The sequence below is a fragment of the Staurois parvus genome, unplaced genomic scaffold (genome assembly GCF_062004578.1).
Source record: "Staurois parvus isolate SC_StPar_1 unplaced genomic scaffold, SC_StPar_1.0 ptg000668l, whole genome shotgun sequence".
NCBI lineage: Eukaryota > Metazoa > Chordata > Amphibia > Anura > Ranidae > Staurois > Staurois parvus.
In genome coordinates, this window is record NW_028318464.1 from 4,801,961 (window position 1) to 4,828,964 (window position 27,004).

The 27,004-nt window shown below is 40.5% G+C and overlaps 1 protein-coding gene across 1 annotated transcript in view; it reads right to left on the minus strand.

The window, feature by feature from the left end:
• Positions 1 to 27,004, minus strand: part of RELB (RELB proto-oncogene, NF-kB subunit) — a 56,704-nt gene that overhangs the window by 1,218 nt on the left and 28,482 nt on the right. Inside the window, exons 3-11 of the mRNA XM_089651988.1 lie at positions 18,529 to 18,845; positions 15,060 to 15,220; positions 9,564 to 9,655; positions 8,666 to 8,797; positions 7,525 to 7,629; positions 6,952 to 7,167; positions 2,966 to 3,031; positions 2,815 to 2,886; positions 348 to 616 (exon numbers count right to left, since the gene is read on the minus strand). Of these exons, the coding sequence (XP_089508114.1) occupies positions 348 to 616; positions 2,815 to 2,886; positions 2,966 to 3,031; positions 6,952 to 7,167; positions 7,525 to 7,629; positions 8,666 to 8,797; positions 9,564 to 9,655; positions 15,060 to 15,220; positions 18,529 to 18,845 (1,430 nt within the window). The remainder of the gene's footprint in view (positions 1 to 347; positions 617 to 2,814; positions 2,887 to 2,965; positions 3,032 to 6,951; positions 7,168 to 7,524; positions 7,630 to 8,665; positions 8,798 to 9,563; positions 9,656 to 15,059; positions 15,221 to 18,528; positions 18,846 to 27,004) is intronic.

The window sequence follows — 27,004 nt, forward strand, 5'->3', positions numbered from 1 at the left end:
CCATCTGGACAGCAACGGTCCATTGTAACCACTTACCAAGATTGCATATAACTTTTGTCACTTAACCATTCAATTCATTATGTACATTTATTGAGTGGTGTAATAATGTAGTGGGAGATCTAAATTAATGCTCTTATCTGGCTTGCTGGTTGGTTTGTCTGTTAACTTTCATATTTACATAAAAACCATTAAGTTCTCTCAGACTCTCAATGCACTGCCACTGTTCAATCTAGTTAACACATGTCTAGACAATGACCCAAGCCACAATCATTTGTGGCTAATAGGTGGTACATTCAGTTCATTTCAGAATAAGCAGCCACTAAAGGTCAACAACCACCCATTCTCACATCATCTAAGTAGGAGCAGTCTGAATACATCCGTTCCTGCTCTCCAGTAAGGTTGATACTGTGCCCAACCAAGCTGGCTGTGCCCTCTCCATCACTGAAAGATTGAATGCCTTCAAAATGACTTGCAGTTGTTTGTTCCTCTAGATCAGTGGTCCATGTGTTATAGATGTCAAGGTTTGAATGTGTGTCTTCAACCTGTGTGTTATAATCTTGAAGAAAATGGGTGTCAGCCAAGATATTAATATCAATACCAGGGAGCATCGAATAATCTATGAAAGGAAGAAGAGAAGGTATTGAATCACAGCACATTTCATACATTTCTCATTAACTCACATTATGAAATCCCTAACATTATGGCCTGTATACAGAGTGAACCAATAAATGTAGATCTACTGGTAAAATCTGAAATCTGGTTTTGAAACAGGGGTGGAAAACTGCTATCAAATTTTGTACTTGTGCTAGAAAATCATCCCACATACCAGACCTATTTGGCTTTTTTGTGGCTGTCTGAGAACACCATGCATACACACATTCATGTGCTGCAATAAGTCCTCTAATAAACCGTATGATGTAGAAAGAAACCATTTATGCCATTGTCGCTTGGGGAAATAATGCTGGGTTGCAGCTCTCCTATGTGTGCTTTGCAGCAATGGGAAGTTCAGGGCACAGGAGGTAAGGTGTGATCCTGCCTCAAGAGGGCACCATAAGATGAAAGATTATCCCCTTGTACATGGTAACAGCACTTCCAAGGACATAAACATTCATCAGAAACAGCTGCAAGAGACTAGATAATAGGAGGAACACCTCTGTGGGAAAACTTTGATGGGAACTGTGCCACATCTGAGGTCTGGGGCTGTGCAACTAAACCTGTTCACTTAATGACTGCCAACTATTTTGAGGCAAATGTGGGATTGGCTTCTTCCATACAAACATTCTCAGAGAGGTATCAGAGCCACTGCCTAAGAAGTGGGAGAGATCCAGCATGCACTATAATGGGACTGCGGCAAGTAGCCAAGTAGGTGAATGTATTCAGTTTCATGGCCAATGGTGTCACCATCCTGGAATCGCCATGAAGCCAACTCAGACTGATATGGGGGTAAAACACACACAGGAAGTATACATGTAAAGGCTGAGACACTGAGAGCAAATCATTTCTGACGCTGTATACTGTGGCATCAAAATGTATCTAACGCAATCATTCTCAACTAGGGTTCCTCCAGAGGTTTCTAGGGGTTCCATGAGCTATGACCGATTGACTTTCCAGTTGATGGCACCTGCATAATTCTGGGTCCAATGCCCTTTGGATTATCATTACACCAATGATCTTTTTTGTTGTCTGTAAGGGTGGCATTCCTCCCAATGAACTGGTTTTAACAAAGGTTCCCTGAGACCTGAAAATTATTTGATCTAACAAATATCCCTTTAAAGGAATAAACAAGATTTAATTATTGCGAAGACTATGTCTTTCAAGTTGAGGCTGTGGAACATTTATTCAAACAGGGATCATTTATTCATAAGCTAGGTAGCTTGTTTGTGAGTGTGCACAGTGTGTGGCAAAATAAACAATACATACAACTCTACACTGGGCTTAAAGATAACTTTTGGCTACTGTAAACCTATAAAGCTGCCATTTTCTCTGTACAGCTGACACAGCTAGATACCAATATATCACATCAGACTCCTTATAGCATATCCCAGGAATTCCCAAAACTTAAAGGCAAATGGCATCCGGGTGGTTCTTGCCTGCTCCTCTTGCAGTTTTCAATGGGATCATTACTGTGATTGACAGCTTGACTGACCAATAGTGAGGCAAAAGAGGTGCAAATGGTGGGGAGAGCTGTCAAGTATGAGTTCTGGTTGGATATGAAGAGCAGTCTGGTGTTCAGAGTTATCTCCAGAACATGGATTTGCTTACTCTACCCATTAGGTGGCAATGGTAAAGGATTTACAATAATCTCAGGCTTGCTTTACATGGAATGTAGATTGTATTTTCGGCATGTTATTTAGAGAAGCTCAAGGCAAAATAATTTGTTATTACATGCTCACTCTCGAATACTATTATTGTATTAAAGTAGAGCAGTAGGCAGAACTTTTTTTTTCCATTTTGGATAGAGTAAGGGGGTTATAACCCGTCATTTATTTTTCTGCCATCTGTGTCCCATTGGGGACTCTCTCCCTCTCTCTCAACTACTGTCTTGTTGTGGGCTGACTACAAACAGTATTTTTTGGGGTGGTGTCAGTCCTCCGGGTTGTTTTTTTCTAAACTACCTAGCCACGCCCACTTCCAGTTTTCCACAACATTAAGACACAGGAAAACACAGAAGATCACATTGGAAGTGTGCAGAAGACAAAGGACAGCTCTGAATTTAGAAGATTGACATAAACAGATATAACAAAACACTTCCACTTGAACTGACCTAAAATGTTACTGACGTCTGCCAAACCAAGCTACATTTTGTGTACTTACCTGATTGGGGGGTTATGTATTCTGTGTAGTCAGGTCTTGCTTGCCGTCTCCTGCTCTCAATCCCATGTGGGTCTGCAAAGAAATAAAATGGATCAGAGTGATGTCTAAAATTAAACACAAATTAGTATATATAATGTAACCAAGTACTGACCGGGGCCATCAAACTCATCCAGCACAGAAGAGAGGCGGGGTCGCTTTCTGCGCAGTCCATAGGAATCTGTAGTACAATTTTAGGGCTCATTATTTGTCTAGTCAGATTGGGCAGAACACCAATAGGTGTCTCTCTCTCTCTCTCTCTCTCTCTCTCTCTCTCTCTCTCTCTCTCTCTCTCTCTCTCTCTCTCTCTCTCTCTCTCTCTCTCTCTCTCTCTCTCTCTCTCTCTCTCTCTCTCTCTCTCTCTCTCTCTCTCTCTCTCTCTCTCTCTCGTCTCAATCACACTAAGTGTCATTTCTGTCTGCTGCCTACTTACTCTTCTAGCTCCATGAATCGCTTCTGACAAGTTTTCCTGACACCCAAGAAAAAAAAAGGTGACAGGGGAAGGAGCTCCAGCACACTGCCTGTGATTGACAGCCTCAGCTCTGTTCCTGTGTGAGGGGTGTGTATTCCTTCCCTCCAAATCAGCTCTCAGAGCTCTCCTCACTGAGCTCTGCAGTGTGTAATTTCAGCTCCCTGTCCCCTGCTTTCTGAACTCTCAGACACGTTTTATAAATTATGGACTTTGAAAAGGATGTAGAGAAGAAGAATGCAAATAAAAACAGGTAAAACTTATGAAGAAGAATTTGTTTAATCTTTGTGTATCACCTGAGGAAAATCACTTTACTTGGTATATGGAAAGGGTTTACAACCACTTAAAATGGTTTGTTTAACCACTTCCCACCCGCTATATAGTCCAATGACGGGCGCAAGGTGGTTCTCTTGTTCTAGGAGGACGTCATATGACTTCCTCCCATTCTCACCGTGCACCCGGCTTTTATAAGGAAGTGCCAATCACGAAGTCCTGATGAAGTCACGAGGTCACATGACGCAACACGTCGACGGCATTCACATGTGAAGTACTTCCAGCGTGGCACCATTTTTGAATACCTATCAGCGCTTTTTCTTCATGCAGTACACCTTGCATATTGGATTCTACCTTGATACAAGCTGTTTACTGTGTACATTGGATTCTACCTTGATATATGCTGGATTCTACTTGATGCAAGCTACATTTATGTGAGTGCACTTCTGGCTTTCTTATTTTTATATGCCATTAAACAGTAATACACTATGGAGATTGTGTTCGCTTTCTGTTTTATGGACATATGATTCATGATACTTATGAGTGTGCTAAGCTGCCTGCTGACCGGTCCAGTGGAATGGTGATTAGCTATTACCTGTTGGCACCATCTGGCTAATAGAGTGGTTACTCTGAGGATCCAGAGGAGAGTTTTTTGCTTTGTGGCCCTGCAGGGTCATGAACAAGAGGTGAGAGGCCATTGCAGCCATTCCTCCTTTGGGGTTCACATTGAGGGTGTGTTGACATCCACATCGTGCATGAACAGGAAGATCACTACACCGATATATATGGACTTTTTTTGTCACTGTATTATGTATATGTGATGTGTTTTTCACATGGTGTTGTTTTGATCCCTCAGCAGGGATTCACATCTGTGTTTGTTACTATTGTGTCCCAACAGGGCACTTGGGGGTCACGATTTATCATATCCCCATGTGGATTGGGGTCACTCTTGTTGTGTGATCACTGATAGGTCTGTTTTCTAGACCTTTTCATATGTTTATATACCGTTTCATACACTTTATATCACCCATGATTGTTAATTTTAATCTATATTAGCGCTGCATCATTATTATGTTTAAGTGTGCCCTGATGATCAGTGTGGCCCCAGAAGTGCCACCTGTCAGTGTCCATCAGTGCCAGCTGTCAGTGCTGAACAGTGCCACGTGCCAGTGCCCATCAGTGCCACATATCAGTGCCTACCACTGCACATCAATGCCACATATCAGTGCCCATCTGAGCTGCCTTTCAGTGTCACCCATCAGTGCCAGTCAGTGCCACCTATCAATGCCAATCAGTGCCACCTATCAGTGCTGCCAATCAGTGCCCGCCTAACAGTGCCAGTCAGTGCCCGCCTAACAGTGCCACCTAACAGTGCCATATATCAGTGCTGCCTTTCAGTGCCCATCAGTGATGCCTGTCAATGCCCATCAGTGCCACCTACCAGTGCCTCCTCATCAGTGCCACCTATCAGTGTCCATCAGTGCAGCCTATCAGTGCCCATCACTGCAGCCTCATTAGCACACATCAGTGAAGGAGAAAAATCACTTATTTACAACATTTTACAACAAAAACTAGGAAAAAAAAATTTATTTTCAAAATTTTCAGCGGTTTTTGGTTTGTTTAAGAATAAATAAAAAACCCAGAGGTGATTAAATACCACCAAAATAAAGCTCTATCTGTCACAAAAAAATGATAAAAATTTCATATGGGTACAGTGTTGCATGACTGCGCAATTGTCATTCAAAGTGCAACAGCGCTGAAAGCTGGAAATTGGCCTGGGCAGGAAGGGGGTATAAGTGCCCTGTAGGCTAGTGGTTAAAACACACTTTTATGAAGAAAAATGCATAAGCTACCTCTGAAATGACATGAATGCAGTAGGTAGAGCAACAGCACAGACAGAATTCCTGATCTGTATACCTGTTGCAGGTTAGTGACACAAAAAAGTACTGAAACAATTATATGCAAAGTTCGTAGTACAGCTTTCCTTTAAGGCTGACCATATACTATAGTGTATGGCCAGCATATCATCACCTATTACACAATCAGTGTTTATTAGGTTGAGCAATCAAATTCCTCCTGTGTTCTACAAATTGAGGATCTGAGACTAATAATGAGGACATCTCTGAATAAATACACAGTTTAAGTACACATATAATTGCTTCTACCTGCAAGTATTGAAATGTAGAGCATTTACAGGGGTTGGAAAAAAAATGGAAACACTACATGATTTGCAGGTGTGAAAGTGATGACATGTTTCATGTTGAAAGAGGAAGTGATGTGACATTCTTTTGCTTCCGCTGTGTGATGAGACAACTAGCTAACAGGAAGGAAGCTTCAATTTCGTCATTCACTGTGTGCGGTGCTAGTAATATGGAATCATGTCAGAGTTTACTGAGCTTCAAAGAGGGCAAATTGTTGGTGCGCGCTTAGCTGGTGCCTCCGCGAATGAAGTTGCCAATTTATTTGCGGTGCCGTGAAGTACATTATCTAGGTTATGATGGCATATACAGTTTCTGGGAAAACGTCATCTGATAAGCATAAGTGCGGTCAACATGGTCAACTGACCGAAAGAGACAAATGGACATTGTGTGACCCAAAATAGGAACAAACTGCTGCAAAAGTGACGGCAGAGGTCAGTCTTTACAGGACTTTTTCTGTTTTTTTTCAACTTTTTCAGTCACTATGAGATTTGTTTTCTGTATTCTGCAAAAAAGCTGGCTGATCCTGCTGTTCTCTGTCTCGCCCTCCTGTCCATGTCCCCACTGCAGTTGGAGATTTTGCAGAGCATCACTTGCAACTAGGGCACATGCTCAGTTTTTAGTGTATTTCTATTCTGAGCATTTCCTTCCTATTGTATCTGAGCAGCCCATGTAACTATACAGTCACACATGTGGGGATATACACAGTGGTAAATGGCAGCCCACATCCTCCCTAATCTTCCATGACCACTAACCAGCTAAACACAATGGGAGTGGGATGTTACATCTTGATTGATGGAGGATTCACCTCCCTTTTTTTCTAAGACACAGGCTGGAGGGGTGTGAAACAGCCTGTAACTGGCAGAAATCCACCTACACTATGTTATTATAAGAAAATAAAAAAAGATTTGATATTAAATATATATTTATATGACAATTTAAAATGGTTTATTGATATTATTTATTTTTACTTTGTATCCCAAACGCTAGCTACACGATACAATAACTATATATCAATTAAGAAAAGGGTACTTCAATTTTTTTTTATTAAAATAATTACTGAGCAGTCATCCTCATACAGAAAGAGAAGGGATAAGGTAAATTAAACAGTATGTGTTTAGTATCACTTTAAGTGACAAGCACCACAACCTATACACTCACCTCCATCACGTGGCATGTATGTGAAATTCACTCCATCGCTGCGGATGCCGTCTGTGATCCTCTGCAGGCAGACTTGCACAGTTGCTGGGCCACAGATATGCAAATCGTGGTATGGTGGTGTCTTGAGAACGATGGCGATCTGTCTGTGCACATCAGCCTGGGAGAAATTGGCGCAGGCCTCCCATGTACTGTCAGAAAATACCACCTTGATGTCCTCTGCAGCAAATGTGAGGATTAAGCAAAAGTTTACAAAGAACAATTAATCACAGGAAGCTGTTTTCATATAAACATTTATGTATCACTTACACATAGCAGTTGTGGCAAAGTATGTCAATTATTTATGTGGGTGTGTATATATATGTACACATATATACACACATACACACACACATATACACACCCCAATCTATTCTACAGCAGTGGGAACAATAAAAGAAGACTGTGGATGGATTCTCTGATTTGTTTTTGCTTCTAATCATTACCAGTTCAGAATTCCATCATCTCCCAGCCACCAGCTCTTCATCTATATTATCACAAAGGAGATGGCTGCAGACCCAAACCATGACCAGTTACCTTTCTGCACCTTGTCACACAGGATGTACAACTCTTCTCCCCCTTCACAGTGGCCAAACTCTTTATTCATCCGGCATATCTTCAGTTCTGAAGTATTTGTGGATTCTAGAGAAGCAGAAAAATCCAATTCAAACAAAGGACACACATGGGGCAGGAAAAACATTTCAGTAACTCAGCACATGGACCTCTAAGGTGATTTTCCTCTGAGCTGTGGTTTTACAAAAATTGATTTCTTTCCTTAGGGGTCATTCACATGTGAGCAGAGGCACATACAGTCTGAAAAACAGTTTATGTTTCCCAAGCAGCATGGAATTGTGCGCAGGCAGCTTGTTTTAGCCAATGGAAATGCAGTGGCTATACAGAGTTGCCTGCACATCCTAGATTGACAGGAATGCAGGGATGGGTGCACAGCTCTGGATGAACACTGTCTACGCTTGGGGTCATGCACCCTTCTGTGTGTACTTGTCAAATTCAGCTTTGCGGGTGAGTCTGTACAGACACTGCATCTCCATTGACTAACACAGACTGCCTGCATGCAGCTCCATGCTGTTACAGAAACAAACTCTTCCTGCTGTACGGGCTTATGCAGATCATATGTTCTACATTTAGCTGCTCTGTGTATTTCACTCTCTCAAAAATGGCTGCTGAGATCTCTGCTGCACAGACACGGCATGGTTTTTAATGTGATCAGCAGACTTGCACTGGGAGTCTGACAATGCTCACATTTATGCAATCAGCAGACAGGCATTGGCCCAACTCTCTTGTACCTCATCACTATTTTTTCTGCAGAGAGAAGTGCTTTTATTTGCTGTCTATCCATCCTTCCACTACTTCATAAAGCTAAACTCTTACACTTGCACAAATTAGGTATATGTATTTAATATATAAAACAGGGTGAGCAAAAAGCCAATACTTAATTTTATGTGCTCCCCCCTTCCCCTGCAAAGTCACTTTATGAATTCTGACCCAAACACAAAAATATTCTCCACCATAGGATGAGATTATAGGAGGCCAATATCATGACAATTTCAAGTACTTCTGCCAGCGTTATGTAAATACATTGATTTTTTTTAATAGATCCATGACTTGATTTACTGGAGTTCAGTTTCATTCCCCTTCTTTTTTTTTTTTGACTACTTACTCTTATCGTACACAGGCTCTGACAACACAGGTCCAATTGTCATTCGTTGTGCTGCAAGTGACATATACCAAGCCTGAAAACAAAGCCTGACCACGTTTAGATCAACCTCTTCATGGTGCCGCCACATGCCAGCTGTTGGGTTAAATAAAGAGCAGTTAAACCAAATATAATGATGAAGATGTATATTCATCAAGACTTATACAGCAATACGCCTGAAGGAAAAAACACCATAGACACTCATGGCAATCAATTCTCCCATAACTGCAGCACAGAAGAATCTGATTGGTTGCTAAAGACAAGGAGAACAGTTCATACTATTTTAATTGCTTATTTGTAATGCTTTTCCTTTCTTTAAATTATTTTTTTATTACCTTGCAATGCACCCTTGAACTTGCTAGGAAATGTGACAACTCCATGAAAAGTCAATTCCCTAGGACAGCTCCTCAATCCTTACATATCATAGCCCTCCCCTCCTCTGGGAGTTTCTAAATACTGTCTGTGCTGAACCAGCTCCTCTGTTCCTGCCCTCACCTCTCCCTATATAATGTTTTATGTAATGGTCAGGAAAGGAATGATGGGGATTACTATAGTGCACATGTGCCTTATTCATGCTCAGGTTCAGCTAGGTTCCTACAGAACAGAGATCAGTTTTTTTTCCACCACAGTGAAGGTTTAGGTTTCACCTTGACAATAAAAATTTAGCTCCTTTGTTTTTTGTGATTGGTTGTTTCTGCTGATAGAGAGCTGAGACCCATAAGAAGCAGCCAATCATAAATCAATGATATCTAGGGGAGGCTCTCACCTGTTTCCTGAAAATACTCGCTGAAATAAATGAACCAGTTAGTAACCTATGAGCAGTGTGTCCCTAAAGAATATAGTTTTAATTGTTGGTGCTCACCATTATAGGGGTCTATCCCCAAATTTAGCCTGGCTTTAACCGATGACTCAATTTCCTTTTTCCGAACACATTGGATTCCAAGGTTACTAAAACTGGAGGAAGGAAAAATAAAAGGGGTAAGAAAAATGCAATATGAATACAATCTACAAAAATAATGAGAATGGGAATTAGTAAAAAGATTTTAAGCTGAACCATTCTGAATGATTTTTTAAGGGGGCATGTCAGTTTTATTGCTGACTTTTTAAATAGAAAAAAATCATCTGCAGGTTTGAAGAACAGGCAACTACTTGTGTCTAAGAGTAGCTTCAGCAGCTGCCAAAACCCGTAGTTTTAGAAAAATCCCACGCCATTGTCACTGAAAGCTACAGCCCTTTTCTGTCTTGCCTCGATTACATTTCTATTGGCCACTAAAACAGTCCATCATAACAACAGCCCAATAGGAATGTGTGTGTTTGCAGCAAGTTCTTACACTACCGAGAAATGTAGGGGCTTGGTCTTTTAGCCAGGGATTCATCTATTCATAAGAAGAGGCAGTAATGGCAGAATCAACAAATGTTTGATAATACTTGTAAAACAGATTTAAAAAATAATTTATTAGTACTGAATATTTTATCAGACAAAAAGAATACATTAACAAGTTTAAGTTAACATAAAGTGCTTTTTTATCCTTCATTCTGCTTCTATCATTAAAGCTGAACTTCAGGCAGATACAAAAAATGCAGATTTAATGCATATCTGTATTCATGAACACATCTTTAAAAGTGTTTTTTTCAATGCAAGCAGTTTAAATACTCAAATTGGACCTGGTGTCAGCCTCGTTCTGTCTATCATGCAGCAGAGCTCAGACTGAAAGAAGGGAAACAGCCAGACAACTGTGCTGCAGTGCTCATATACCAACAAAGAACAAGCTGAATGGAGCAGACAGCAAAGTAACAGAGATAAGCTAATCAGTCTGCTGTTTCTTCTTTCACTGTCTAGTCACAGGATGGGGAGGAATAAGATCTGTTATCTACCTGCCTGCAATATAGCAAATCTGTCCTCCTATCCTGCTAGACAGGAATGTGCTATGTTACAGAGCTGTGTAAGTCTCAAAGCTGGATGGACAGAAATACAAATAGTTTGTTTGGCATATTAAAGAACATACATATATACACGATATTGCCAAAAGTATTGGGATGCCTGCCTTTACACGCACCCAGTCTTAGTATGTAGGGTTCAATATTGAGTTGGCTCACCCTTTCCAGCTGTAACAGCTTTAACTCTTCTGGGAAGGCTGTCCACAAGGTTTAGGAGTGTGTCTATGGGAACATTTGACCATTCTTCCAGAAGCGCATTTGTGAGGTCAGGCATTGATGTTGGACGAGAAGGCCTGGCTCGCAGTCTCCACTCCAATTCATTCCAAAGGTGTTCTGTCAGGTTGAGGTCAGGACTCTGTGCAGGCCAGTCAAGTTCCTGCACCCCAAACTCGCTCATCCATGTCTTTATGGACCTTGCTTTGTGCATTGGTCATGTTGGGACAGGAAGGGGCCATCCCCAAACTGTTCCCACAAAGTTGGGAGCATGAAATTGTTAAAAATGTCTTGGTATGCTGACACCTTAAGAGTTCCCTTCACTGGAACTAAGGGGCCAAGACCAACCCCTGAAAAATAACCCCACACCATAATCCCCCTTCCACCAAAGTTTACACTTGGCACAATGCAGTCAGGCAAGTACTGTTCTCCTGGCAACCACCAAATCCAGACACGTCCATCGGATTGTCAGACAGAGAAGCGTGATTCATCACTCCAGAGAACACGTCTCCACTGCTCTAAGTCCAGTGGCGACGTGCTTTACACCACTGCACGTGACGCTTTCAATTGCACTTGGTGATGCAAGGCTTGGATGCAGCTTCTCAGCCATGGAAACCCATTCCGTAAAGCTCTCTACGCACTGTTGTTATGCTAATTTGAAGGCCACTCAATGTTTGGAGGTCTTTAGCTATTGACTCTGCAGACAGTTGGTGACTTCTGCACACTGTTAGTTTCAGCATGAGATGCCCCAGCTCTGTCATTTTACCACTTGGTGGCTGAGTTGCTGTTGTTCCCAGTTGCTTCCACTTTGTTATAATACCACTAACAGTTGACCGTGGAATATTTAGTAGCAAGGAAATTTCACAGATGGATGTATTGCACAGGTGGCAACCTATCACCGCTCCATGCTTGAATTCACCGAGCTTCTGAGAGTGACCCATTCTTTCACAAATGTTTGTATGATTTTATACACCTGTGGCCATGGAGGTGATTGGAACACCTAATTCCAATTATTTGGAGGGGTGTCCCAATACTTTTAGCAATATAGTGTGTATACATACATATATATATATATACATATATATATATATATATATATATATATATATATATATATATATATATATATATATATATATATATATATATATATACACACACACACACACACATATACATACACACACATACACACACATACACACTGGGTAAAATAAATATTGTACACGTCATCATTTCTCAGTAAATATATTTCTAAAGGTGCTATTGACATGAAATGTTCACTAAGGGCTCGTTTACACTAGGCTGTTTTGCCAACGCTTGCCAAACGCCCCTATAGCGTTTGGCAAGCGTTGGTCCGGTGTTTGCGGAGCGTTTTTAACGCTCGGCAAATGCTCCGCAAACGCCGCATGCGCGGTTTAGCGGCGGTTGCTAGGCGTTTGCCGAGCGTTAATAACGCCCCACAAACGCCTATAATGCATTTGAGTGGTGTTACCGCTCCGCAACCGCGTCGCAACCGCACCGCAAACGCCGGCCGGGAGTTTGCGGAGCGGCACCATAGACGAGAATAGGAGGCTTCAAAGCCTCCTGACTCGACCAGAGGCGTCCGTTTTGCCGCGACGCAACGCGACGCAAACGCTCCTGTTAGAACAGCACCATGTGCTGTAATGTGCAGAGTTGGCAGAGGCGTTTGGGAAGCGGTAAAAACGCTTCCCAAACGCCTCTCTGCCGCCTGCACACAAGGCTAGTGTGAACGTAGCCTAAATGTCAACAACGACCCCTGCAATCCATACATACAAAGAAACCAAAACAAATAAATTCATAAATTAAGTTATGTGTAATAAAAATGAATGATACAGGGAAAAGGTATTGAACATGCTAACTGAAATTTATCTAATACTTCGTACAAATTCCTTTGTTGGCAACGACAGCTTCAATACTCTTCCTGTATGGAGAAACTAGTTGCATGCATTGTTCAGGTGTAAGTTTGGCCTACTCTTCCATACAAACAGTCCTCAAATCTTGAAGGTTCTGTGGGCCTCTTCTATGAACTTTGATCTTTAGTTCTTTCCATAGATTTTCTATTGGATTCAAGTCAGGTGATTGGCTGCATTCTAGCAGCCTTATCTTCTTTCGTTGAAACCAATTAAGAGTTTCCTTGGATTTCTGTTTGGGATCATTGTCTTCCTGAAATGTCCACCCTCATTTTCATCATCCTGGTAGATGGCAGCAGATTTTTATCAAGGATGTCTTGGTACATTTTTCCATTCATCCTTCCTTCAATGATATGAAGTGTGCCAGAACCAAATGCTGAAAAACACCCCCACATCATAATGTTCCCACCTCCAAACCTAATTGTAGGTATTGTGCTTTTGGGGTGTGTATTATGGAATCCAAAGAGTTAAATTTTGGTCTCATCTGACCAGACTATAGTCTCCCAGTATTTCACAGGCTTGTCTAAATGTTCTGCAGCAAACTTTAAAAGGAGCTTAAACATGCTTTTTCTTCAACAATGGAGTCTTGTGTGGTGAGCGTAGAGGCCATGGCGGTTGAGCTAATTACTTATTGCCTTCTTTGAAACAATTGTACCTGCTACATTCAGGTCTTTCTGAAGCTCTTAACAAGTGTTCCTTGGCTCTTGGACAACTCCTATGAGAATTATTTTCACACATCTTGCGAGGAGCACCTGGTCATGGCCGGTTTATGGTGAAATTATGTTCTTTCCACTTCCGGATTATGGCCCCAACAGTGCTCACTGGAAAATTCAGAAGTTTAGAAATCCTTCTGTAACCAATGCCATCAGTATGTTTTGCAACAATAAGGTTTAGAAGATCTTGAGAGCGCTCTTTGCTTTTACCTATTAGGAGATGTTTCTTGTGTAATGAGACACCTTTTTATAGGCCATCAGTTGAGACTGAACCAGCTGCTATTAATTTGAACTGACAAGGGACAGGAGCTGTCAGGGCTCCAGGTATGACCAGAGGTGTGTGGACTGACACAGGGAAACGCAGGCTTCAGATATAGTATAAACAGTATAATTTATTTAAGACTAAACAATACATAAACGCAGTGCAAGACTAAACATAAACACAGTGCAAACAAACCAAACCAAAACCCCCAACAGATAACAAAAGAACAATACTAAGCGTAGTCGGGCAGGCCGAGTCGGTAGCAAACGGGCAGGCAAGGTACAAAGGAGCAGGCAGAGCGTAGTCAGATGGGCCGGGTCAGGAACAATCAGGCAGACAAGGTACCAAAGGAGCAGACTGGAGAGTGGTCAGGAATAGCAGAGGTCAGGACAGGTGGAGTTCAATCAGAGTCAGGGATCAAGCAGGAGCAGACAGGATGCAGCTACAGGGGCTCTTGGGAAACATACACCAAGGCCCTGATTGCAAGTCTGGCCATTCCTTATATGCACCTCCTGCAATCAGCCTCAGGTGTTATGGCTGACTGCAGGAGTGAGCCTCTGGTTGCTGAGAGCACCCGCTGGCCAGTCCTGGTACTGCAACCCACAAGGCAGGTGAGTCCCACCACTATTGGCGAGTCCATTCCTGACAGGAGCTTTATAATTACTAATAGATTTCAGCTCATGTCTTGACTTTCCATGCCTTTTTGCACCTCCCTTTCTTCATGTGTTCAATACCCTTTTCCCTGTGTCATTCCATTTTATTACACATATCTTAATTTCTGAACTTATTTTGGTTTCTTTATATGTATGGATTGCATGGGTTGTTACCGACTCGTGGCGAAAATGTCAGGTCAATAGCATTTTTAGAAGTATATTTACTTAGAAAAATGGAGACGTGTTCAATACTTATTTTACCTGCTGTGTGTGTGTGTGTATGTATGTATATGTGTGTATATATATATATATATATATATATATATATATATACATATATATATATATATATATATATATATATACACATATACACACACACACACACACACACACACATACATATATATATATATATATATATATATATATATATATATACACACAAACATACATACATATATATACATACATACATACATACATACACATATATACACACACATACACGTATGTGATGTATATATATCATCTGTGTCTTTAGCTGTCTGCCTGGGGTTCAGCCTTAAGAATACATTTGCGTGACAATTTTGGTAAAGATACACTCTGTATTGCTTTGTATGTTATCATCAACGTTCAGCTCACCAATGTTCAGTCTCTCCATCATTTGGGTGCAGTACGACTTCACAGATGCCATCATGGCAGTCTTTCCCCACAAGGGAGTGTGGGTGGACACGATGAGGAGAGTCCTTCCACACCAGACAGACGCTAACATGAACATCCCGGATTGCCTCACAGTTTAACAGCTACAGAAACAACACAAGAAGGTGACAGGTGTGATGAGATTGCTAGGATGTGGGGAATCTTAGGTACTTTCCAAGGAAGGTTAAGCTGTACAATCTCATCAATCACTACATGTGCTCAGAAGAAAGTGCGCAACTAACACAATGGAAAATTAAATCACAATAAGTCACGTTACCAAACACAATCTATTTCTATAATCCAAGCAGAGCCAGTTCTCCACCTGTTATATAACTAGAAACCCCAGCATGCTTTGCCAGCCAGCGGCTAACTTTTTGGCATCTATAGTTTGCTTTGGTTCTTCTGAAACCTCAGAATACAGCATGTCCTGACAGGATGTTGAATATATCCCAAGCAATCAGGGCCTTTAATATAATTTTTTGGAAGGGGTGAGAAATTGAATGGGAGACCTATGCCTGGAACCTGTCATGACACATACCTAAATTCTAGGGGCGGCACAGTGGTTTAGTGGTTAGCACGTCTGCCTTGCTGTAAATGCGACATGGGTTTGATTCCTGTGCTTGCGTGGGTTTCCTCTGGGTACTCCGGTTTCCTCCCACACTCCAAAGACATGCTGGTAGGTTAATTGGCTCCTGTCTAAATTGTCCCTAGTATGTATATGTAAGAATGTGAGTTAGGGACCTTAGATTGTACGCCCCTTGAGGGTTAGGGACTGATGTGAATGTACGAGATATATATATATATATATGTAAAGCGATGCGTAAATGGACAGCGCTATATAAGTACCTGAAATAAATAAATAATAAATAAATTCTCAAAGCTGTATTTCTGCAGTGTGAGATCTAAGGTGGTGCTGTCTCTTACTGCTAGTCTCAGGAGATTGGAGTGAGATATGGTGATGTCACTACTGTGCTGATCACTGTCCTCCTTGCTGGAGGCTCTGACAAGTGGAAGCAAAAGTCTGCCCCTTCCAAGATGACCACCTCCTGACAAAGTACCCCCGAAATGTTGCACGTTTACTGCTGTAATGTGATCATTCTAATAAACTTTGGATGCTATCTCAAAGAACCATGATGTTCTGGTGATATATGCTTTGACCCTAGGCATGATCAGCAAACAAGAATTTCTCATGAGGTTTCCTCATGTCATCACAGGCTGGTATGAGCTGTCATCCTGCCAGAAAGATTCCGCAAGTAAAATGAAATGAGATAACATGCATTTACAACAGCACTGCAATTTGAAAATGCTAAAGAATGAATGGGGACCTCCTCAATAATCCTACTGGAGCTCTTTCTGAATAATGTGCTCGACAGCTTCCCAAATAATTCTGCTGGAAAGCTTCCTGAATAACACACTATACATTTCCAGTGACCACCAATAGCCTAAAGCTGGCCATATACAATTTATGTTCAAATGTGTGTAAGAAATTCTGAAAACTCTTTTGTTAGAGCATTCAACAATGCCATCATTAAAGTGGTATTTAACCCCAAACCAAACATTTAATATGTTACAGTTTGCCAATACGTAGACGTGGTGGCTGCATTTCTTTTTAGGCTTTTTTCACCAGGTGATATGGCCAGTTGCCCAGCTCCTGTATTATACAGACACCACTCTGGATGGAGGAGCACAGGGGGGCAGATTTGGACAGAAGCATTTTTAATCTAGGGGAAGGGGAGTACTAGCACACTAACAAATTGAAGCCAGACTCCAGCTAACACTATACCAATTACAACAACAGCTTTTTTTTCTTTTGGAATAAAGGTTTTACATAATAAATAAAATCTGATCATTGTAAGCACCTCCGTTAGTGGTAAATGGTTTGTCTCAACCTTCTAATTGCTACATCTACAGGAAAGCATGTTCTGTTGGAAAAAGACAGACTTACTGGCCAGATCACCAGGTGAAAATAAAAGAAAGCCCAAAAAAGAAAATTAATACAATAAATGTTTGCTTTGGGGTTCAAAGGCCCTTAAACATTTAGTCCTGACCTGTTACTTATATGGATTCCCATATGTATTAAACAGGCTTCTTTTATTGAAAAAATTACTTTTCACTTTCTCTCATTTCTAAAGTACAGAAAATAAAGGAAAGACTCTCCAATAGAACACAGATGGGAAAAAATTAATGGGTTAAATTATTCCTACTATATCTAATATAACAAAAATAAAACATTTGGCTTTTGACACACTTTAAAATGTGAAACAGTCAAATACTTACACTTACATAGAAAATATTGTATTTGTTACGTAGGTTAATAAGGATGATATAAACCTGCGCTAAAATGCGGCACATATGGTGAAAAGGCAGCTAACATAGAAATGCAGGCAGCATATGATATAATTACAAAATCCAATATGTAGCGCTTATACACCCCACTCATACTCGAAATTTAATATGACAATAAATTAGAGTCCTCAAAAAAGTCCATAAGGTGTGACTGTAATTTATATAACGTCCATATATAAAGCCCTTAGGGTAATGTGCCACCAAAGAGAAGAAAGAAGGATCTTCCACTGTCCCCACTCACAGCCTCTCACTAGAGAATATGACCACAGGTCATGCGGTCAAAAACAGCAAGTATGTGGAATCAATGGGTATAAAGGATCCTTAATAAATTTTCACCAAAGACAATTCCACAGCTGGTAACTCGATGGCAAAGATCCAGTGTTATAGCTTAGAGACAATAGGATGTATGCAAAGAGAACAAAGGCTCCTCATAGTGTAGTAGTTAAAATAATCCAGAATTTAATAAGAATATTGCACTTACAAACATAAGAAGAAATCAGCATGTAAGATCTGCAACGTTTCCAACCAACAAAATTTTTTGAGAACTCTAATTTATTGTCATATTTCATTTTGTATATGAGCAGGGTGAATAAGTACTACATATTGGTTTTTGTAATTTTTACATAGGTGCTTGTGAATTTTGTTTTTGCTTTTATGCATATTCATCTATTATATGGGTTACCATTTGTACATCATTCATTTTGGGGTTGATAAACTAAATTTGGAGAGTTCAAAATCTGGCACAGCTGTGCATGGTAGCCAATCAGCATCTAAGTTCAGCTTGTTCAATTAAGCTTTGACAATAAAACCTGGCAGCCAGCTGGTTTCTCTACAGAGATGCACCAGATTTTGTACTCTCCAGTTTTAGTAAGTCAACTCCTTTCATTTCTATAACAGCACTTATATGCTGGGAAATTAAACTGTACTCATTAAAAATAACTAATCAGAAAACACATTTTGATACACTAATGTAAAAAGTGTCATTAATCAAAATATTTACTAAATTGTGAAGCCCATATTAGTGACATCACTAAGCCAAGAGTATATGTGTGACCACAGTCCTCACCTGTATTGAAGGAAGGGTCTTGGTTTGATCATTGCTGCTTTCCCCCAGGATGCTCCCGGCAGACCTACCCTCGCACTTGTACCGGAAGCGCATTCCCCGCTGCTTTGGCTGTTCCTTGATTATCAGGGTGGGTAGTGCAGAGGTCTGGCATGGTTGCCATTCAGGGGAAACAGTTGGTTCTGCTGGGAGTTGGTTGATGGTAACTGTATCAAGGAGACCTCCACATGGAACATGATCGGGTAACATAGGAAAGGAGACCATATCGCTCTGCGTTCTTGTATTTACAGAATCATTGCTTATTAACTCCATAACATCATCTGTCAGAAGAAAACAGGAGGTTGGGTTGGACCAAGGGTAAAGAACTGAATAAGAACTTAATTGAAGGGTGGTAATCACCAGGACTGATGGTCCAGTATAGATGCAAATCAAATTAATATGTAGGCAAAGGCAGCTGCACTCAAAACTGAAATCAATGTTGGGTTGACACTTGTAGAATGAATTCCTCTCAGTCTCAAAATTCTAGACTTCCCTAAAGTATTTCCACCACCTCCAACAAGGCCAATAAAGGCAACAAGGTCCTAAAAGGTGCCACTGTCAATGTTGGAACCCTCTAGTCCTTTCTTAAAGAAGAATTCCAGTTATTAATATTTGTACATAATTACACAAAGTAAAAAGTGCTTAATATATGTCTTTGTATGCTTTAACAGTAACTGCAATGGAATCAGTGAAAAACGTTGACTAAGGGGACTGCACATAGCACTTAGTTGACCGGCTGCAAAATCCAAACTAGTCATTATAGTGACAGGATGTGGTTCATGTTTTCTGCTGGACAGCTCCATCTAATGCAAACAGAACAGTCAAAGACTGTATCAACCTTTTTGTAGAAGTTAAAGAACAAAGAGCACTTCAAATACCAAAACTGGTAAATATCATAGGATGGAATTACTGTTATTACTCTCACTGGGGACCATAACAATACAGATTGTTTTACTGACATGACAGGCTAGGACAACTCACTATGCAATAATACCAGATAAAGTTTTTGTACATTGATACGTTGGCTCTGTCCCAACCCTATGATTGTTTCATCTAATGGCACGACACCAACAACATCTTCCTTCTGGTTCTGCTGTAGAGGCTGTCAATGCAATAGGTGTAACCCTCTCATTGACATAAATGTGAGTTGTTGCTAAAATATCTAAAGGAAGAAGTATATGCAATGTGACATGTAGATAAATGAATCCTTGAAAAATTGTTTGACTGAAGATTGAGGTTCCCTTTAAAGGCCTACTATTACCGAAACAAAATACAATGTATTATCTATATATCTGGTAAATTCTGCAGATAAATAGTAATTGAAAATTAAAATGTGCAGAACATGCCGTCTGTCCAAGCTTTTGCATAGAAATATATTAACCTCTCTGGCGGTCTGATTATGTCAATATTTTTGAATGTCAAAGCGGTACATTGTTTTGCATGGAAATTTCAGTGTCTGATGACGAATTTCCCCACGAATCACTATCGCTCAATGCTGCAAGTGATTCTAATTCACTATCGCTGTTTTCTAGCTGGTCTAAAACCTCTTTTGACCTAAAGGGACGCTTATTGGACACCATGGACGTTCTCAAGTTTCCTGGCAGAAAGAACAGTAAAGGTGCAGGCAGGGAGCTGGACAAAGCACTAGGGACAAAACTGAGGTGAAATGGTTTGATACAGTAATGTAATACTAACAGATTACAATGTATTGTGTGTATGTCTTGTTTTTACTTTTTTGAATCTCCTGCCGGTTCCACTCCCATGCGTCACGGTACTCGCAGGGAAGGGAACCCGGAAGAAGGATTCTGGCATCAGCCAGAGAAGACAGTGGGAGGACATCGGATATCGCAGGGACAAGGTAAATTACACTACAAACACACTGCAGTGTAATCCGGAGTGTGGCTCATGGTTACCGCTTTTGGTACTGAAAATGAACCCCGAGCCACACTCTGGATTACTGCTAGGGAGGTTAAATCAAGTGTTCATTTTAATAACATAAGGATTTAGCTCATGCACATGGGCTCACATCTCACATGTGTACATTTGTTTACATATCTGAATGCAGCTCTAGGTTATCAGGAGCTGTGTTCAGCTGTGTAACAAACACAAAAAACAGAAAGATGTGCATCCAAAGTCCTGCACATGGACTGCATGTAATGCTGCACACGTAAAAATTTGTGCTAACATTTAGATGCACACTGCATTAGCATAAAGGTTCACTAATGGCCCTGAATGGCAATCTAGGACACTAGGCAGAAGGAGCCACCTGCCTCCTAGCAACCAAGGAGGCTACTCTGGTGCAGGAGCCACCTGCATCCTAGCAACCAAGGCTAGGTGGCAAAAGCCACTGCATCCTGGCTAATAAAACACAAACATTACATGCATACAGTTTATAGACAAGGGTGAATCTTGAATATGTAAAATGATACGTCAGTGTGCATGAGCCCGGTATTATTCTAACAAATCATAGCATATGAAGCACGTAAAGCCTTTGTAGTTTTGCCCCCATAGTTCCCACGTCTTTGTCCCCATAGAACACTTAAAGGTTGCTGTAAAAATATGGCTGCCACATGATTAAACCTGCCCATAGATGGATCACAATTTGGTCAGTTCAGCACGGACCAGCTGAATTTTGATTCATCTATGGCCATTTTGGCTCAATAAAAGTTAATCTAACAATCTACTTCTGTGAACAGGACTGTTGGAAAACGTTTGTCAATCAGCAGCTTGCAGTGGAGTTCTGCTGCTGTTTTCGAACACCGTGCATTTTGCATGTGTGGATGGTGGAATCCGTATGGTTGATGACTGGAAAAAAAAAAAAAGAAAAAAAAAAGAAAAGAGAAGCATCTATGGCCAGCCTTACTAAAAGAGAGACCATTTAAAGGCTCAGGAACCCTTTGCAGGTGTTATGACTTAATTATCTGATTAGAGTGGGACACTTTGAGCCTAGAATATTGCACCTTTTCACAATATTCTAATTTTCTGAGATTGTGGACTTGGGGTTTTCATGAGCTGTAAGCCATAATCATCACAATTATGACAAATCACGGCTTGAACTATCTTGCTTTGCATGTAATGAGTCTATCTCATATATTAGTTTCACCTTTTAAGTTGCATTACTGAAATAAATGAACTTTTGCATGATATTCTAATTTTTCGAGTTTCACCTGTATATACCGCCGTTTGTAGATGCTATAACTTTCATGTAAACAAATTACTTTACATGTATTGGAATTTTTTTTTAGCAAAGACATGTAGCAGAATACATTTTGGCCTAAATTTCTGAAGAAATCAGATTTTTTAAACTTTTTTACTGGATATGTTTTATAGCAAAAAGTCAAAAATATTGTTTTGTTTTTCAAAATTGTTGGTCTTTGTTTATGGTGCAAGAAGAAAAAAAAAAAACACACAGGTGATCAAATACCACCGAAAGAAAGCTCTATTTGTGGGGGAAAAAAAGGACATAAATTTCATTTATGTACAGTGCTGAATGACCGCGCAATTGTCAGTTAAAGTAACACAGCGCCTTATCGCAAAAAATGGCCTGGTCAGGAAGGGGGCTAAATCCTCTGGAGGACAAGTGGTTAAAATGTCTCCACTGCACCCTAGGAGCCTCCAACATTCCTGTACAAACCCTGGCCCAGCATACACCCTCTCCATGCATATTCCATATAGCATGGAGGGATGATGGGTCTCCTAGTAGGATGCACTTAGATTGTGCTTACAGTTAGCAGGTATAGGATTGTATCTGCTATTTAAACATATTTAGCTGAAATCCCAGCTCCAACTGAAACTTTCTATTTCATTTTGGAAGTAACAGACAAGGGTTAGCTTCTAGAAGTTTTTTTTTTTTTTATTGCCGTGTCTCTATTGTATAGATTTTTCTCACTTCCTTTCAGGATAGCAAGCAGTGGGAAGCTCTGCAACAGGGAAGCAGACAAAAGAAAAAATACATGTTAGTAGGCTTAGGGTTAGAACTTCTGAAAATGTTTTTTTTTTTGCTGTCCATATAGTGGCACCTAGATTTTCACACGTAGCGGCACCTAGGTTTTCCCACGTCTTTGGTAAGTCCAGATTTGCTTTAGTCTGTAAAGTTGATCATTGTAAGCATCCCTGTCAGTAGTAAATGGTTTGTCTCAACCTATAACTGCTACATCTGCAGGACAGCTTGTTCTGTTAAAAAAAAACAACAAACTTACTTTACTAGCCTGTGCATCAGGTAAATAAAAAGAAAAAAATGCCTAGAAAAAAAAACCAAAAAACTAATACAGTCATCACATCAATTGGCAAGCTGCAATAAAATAAATTTTTGCTTCTGGGTTTCAGGCTACGTGCACACTTATGCAGATTGCGGTTGCTGCATTACTCCCATATGCGTTTCTGACACATTTTTAAAGCTTTTTTTATGCGTTTCGGTTTTTTGCGACGCATTTAATGTTGCTAGGGAGAGGTGTCTATAGTCATGCAGGAAACGCACCAAAAATGTGTTTTGATACGGTTCCATTGAAGTCTATGACACGCAAAACACAACGTGCTGCGGAAAAAAAGTCCCTTTCAAAAATCTGCACCAGCTCAAAACGCACAGATATGAACTAGATTTATAGGAAATCATGTTAAATGGACTACAGTACATTTCTGCAAACTGGAAAACACACTGAAATAAGTGTGAACCTAGGGTCATAAGTGCTACATATATCTATAAAAATAATTGTGCTCCACAAATATATAAAAACAATGGTTTTACAAATCCCTACTGTTTATTTTATTACCTGCTAAGCATTAACAAAACTGTTTAAAAGCAGTGAAGCATTAAAGTAAAAAGTGTCTGGGGCCTTAAAAAAAAAAAACCCTTTATTATCGAGTCCTCCCTCCTAGATTGTAAGCTCCAAGGGCCCTCCTATCCCTCTTGTATTGAGCTGTATTGTCTCCTGTTATATTGTAAAGTGCTGAGCAAACTGTTGGTGCTATATAAATCCTGTATAATAACAATAATCTCTTATAAAGTACAGTCTCCTACGTAGGCACATCTGAACACCTCTTCATCATGATTCAGAAAAGCCACCATTTTTTTAATAAAAGAAAACATTTGTGAAATTAAAGAAAACTGTGATCTCTGATTCTGGAGAAACTTTCCCCTAATTCTGTTTTCTCTTTTAAAACAATGGTTTTCCGGAGCATTAGCAGAATTTGTTCTATTTTAGATTGACTTCCCTTTTTTAGAATAAGACATGCACTATGCAATCCCATGGAGTGAACTAGTCTGCCATGTCTTAAAACCATAACTCTGCCTAAAGTGATATAAAACCCCACATAAAAAATGTATTATATTGTAACTTACCAATTCTTAGATGTGGTGGCTGCATTTGTCTTCTTTTTTGTAGTGTAGCTAGTAAGAATGTTATGTTTCAGCTTCCTGTAGGCTAGGTTCACAGGTCACGTGTTGCAATTGATGCATTTTTTGGGCATGTTTTGCGGTGCATTTTTGCTGCGTTTTTAATGCATTTGCGGGAATTTTTTGCCAATAGGAAAAGTGTTGACTTTGATGAGACTTTGGATGGGTACAACGTTGATGCGACTTGAGTGCCAGAGAGTGTAAGTCTCAGTTCACACTGCCACGGCTTGGGATCTAACTTGTGAGACCCCAAGTTGCATGAAATCCCACATTAGTCAATGAGAGCAGACTTAAAGTGGTAATAAAAAAAGGTTTCCCTTTGCAAGGTAATGTCATAATGTGCTAGTATTCATTGCACAATAGCATATTATGACGGACTTACGTGAGAACAAAACCCTCCAGCTTCGCAATGTCACCACTGCCACCACTGCAGAGGCTTACATCTTCACTCCTTCCTTCTGGGTTCCTGGACTGTGGCCACTTGAAAGGCCAAAGCCACGATGACATCACTAGTGCGCATGCGCGTGGAAGCTACGGCCGCAGCACACAGCTCTGAAGAAACGGCATTGGTATGCTGTTCCTTCAGAGCATATGCGCTGGTGATGTCACCAGATGACGCTCATTAGAATATCTCCTAAATAGTGCATGTTTAGGGGATTTACCTATAGATAAGCCTTATTGTAAGCCTACCAGTAGGTAAAAGTATAAAAAATGAGTTTACTACCACTTTAATTAGCACTAATGAAGTCACCCCAAAAAGGTTCCTGTACTACTTTTAGGCGACTTCTATCTGACTTGTGCCCATACACTTTAATGGAAGGCGCCTCCAAGTCGGATCCTCATCTATATTGATGCAATTTGGATCCCACATTACAGGAAGATTACCTGTAGCTGAAGTTCTCATTGGCCACAGGTAAAGTTGCATGGCATTAAAGTAGTACTCAAGTCACATCAAGTCAAAAGGAAGTCACCTGGCAAAGTCGCACCATACGTTGCGCAATTTTCAGGTTGCAGTAGTGTGAACAGAAAAGTTGCATCAAAGTCGCACTAAATAAACAGAACTGTCATACTTTCCTATTAGAAAAAAAAGTCACACCCATACAAAGTCACATCAAAGTCAATACTTTCCTGTTGGGAAAAAAAAAAGCTAAACCCATAAAAAACGCACTACACTGGTTAATCTTGTAGGAGGGGTTTTCAATCTCCTCTGACTGTCCTATGAGACTGACCCTCTATCTGGATGGAACCGATTGGCCCTGTGCTGATCACATGCACCCACCCAAAAAAAAAACCATCTCTAGCAATACACACCAAACAGAGAATGTGCAGACGTGCCCACTGCTGCTCTAACTAGGGCAGATAGATTGGGGACAGCAAAAGAAGAGGAGGATCAGAGAAGACAGGATCAAACAATGCAGAAGGTTTACCCCTTAGGTTCCACAGTGAGTATAACAAGCATGCTTTACTGCATATACAGACTGATTTTACTGTTGTGGGTTTAATAACACTAAGCTTTGGCAATAAAACCTGAAAACTGGTGTCTATGTAGAGCTGCACCAGATTTTGCACGCTCCGGTTTTACTAAATAACCCTAATGGCTTAACATGTTAATCTTTCAATCTTGGAATGTTTGCTATTAAATAAAAAAGCCTACCACTGACCCTGGATTTCATCTCTTCTTTGGAATTGTTCATTTTGGGACTGTTGCTGGCTTCGCTGCAAACTGCCATTCATTTCCAAGTGCCCTTATTGGTCACCGGGTCAAGTCTCTAGACACATATAGGAAGGTTTTCTGGCTAGCAAAGATAAGATTTGTTATTGTGCACTATTTGCTCTTAAGCCTAGTACACACTATCAGTTATTTTTTCGCTCAACCCAAACAGCTCAGGAGGAGATCCTGTACTAACAATCCGATGTAAGTACAGTGATCTCCCCACTGAGCTATTGTGTTCTGACAGGGGGGACGGCTCCCCTTCAGAACACACCGGTCAGTGCTCTCAGCCATTGGCTGAAAGCCCTGATTAGATACTGATCGTCAGACCTTTTTAGGTCATGCCCCTTCGACAGGAGCCAGACCGGCTTCTGTACATAGGGGCTGAATATCGGCCGGCTGTCTCGGCAACTGGCTGCCAACATTCTCAGCCTACAACAATTGACCGAAATGCTACTTCTCATATGCCCTTCTTGCTATCCATAATTGGGACTGTTGTATGGTATAACATAGAAATATTTTCATAGAGAGAAATTTGATGATAGTTAATGTTTAACTCAGTAAAACTACAAGAAAGTACTGAAACCTAAACTCATATTATTGGAAATGCAGTTATTTATCCATGCATACAGTACTGACATGCATTCTGCAATGCCTTAAAGGACAACATTGAAGCATGTACATCAGTCCCTTGTTTTAACAGAGCTTACAGTGTAATAGTTCCACCACAGTTACATGCATTTTTTGGCCATTCTGTTTGAGACATAGTTAAGGTATTAGTCTGAATTTGGGTTATGGGAATAATTGTGTTAATTCTGCTTTCAGCATTGGCCAACCTCTGGCTGGCAGTTATACTAAAGCTTCGTAACTCCTATTGTAAACATCACCTCTCAGTTGCATAATCATTTCCCGTGTAAGAATCTTTTATGCCAATGACCTACCTTTTTGTACAGCAGACGCAAATGCCAACCGCTCTGAGAAAAAGCATCTAGACTCCTGGTGCCCAACCTGGTGCAACTAATGGAGAGGAGGACAAACTAATAAAGCTTTCAAGGGCCAGATAGGTCAAAGTAGGAGCTAGCTAGGAATTTTAGAGTATAGGACACATCTGCTTCCACTGTGAACAAACATTTTCCAAAAAAAGGTAGAAACCAGTCTTTTAAAGTGCATTGACTATGTAGGTCTTGGAATTTGCCTGGCCAGAAATAACGCCTATGTACAAGAGAAGAGGACAATGATGTCTTTCTTCGATAAGCAGTCTGGCCAATAACCTTTGTTGAAATGGAGTGACATGTAGAGTATGTCCTGGATGGCAATAATAGGCTAAGGTGCTCTGT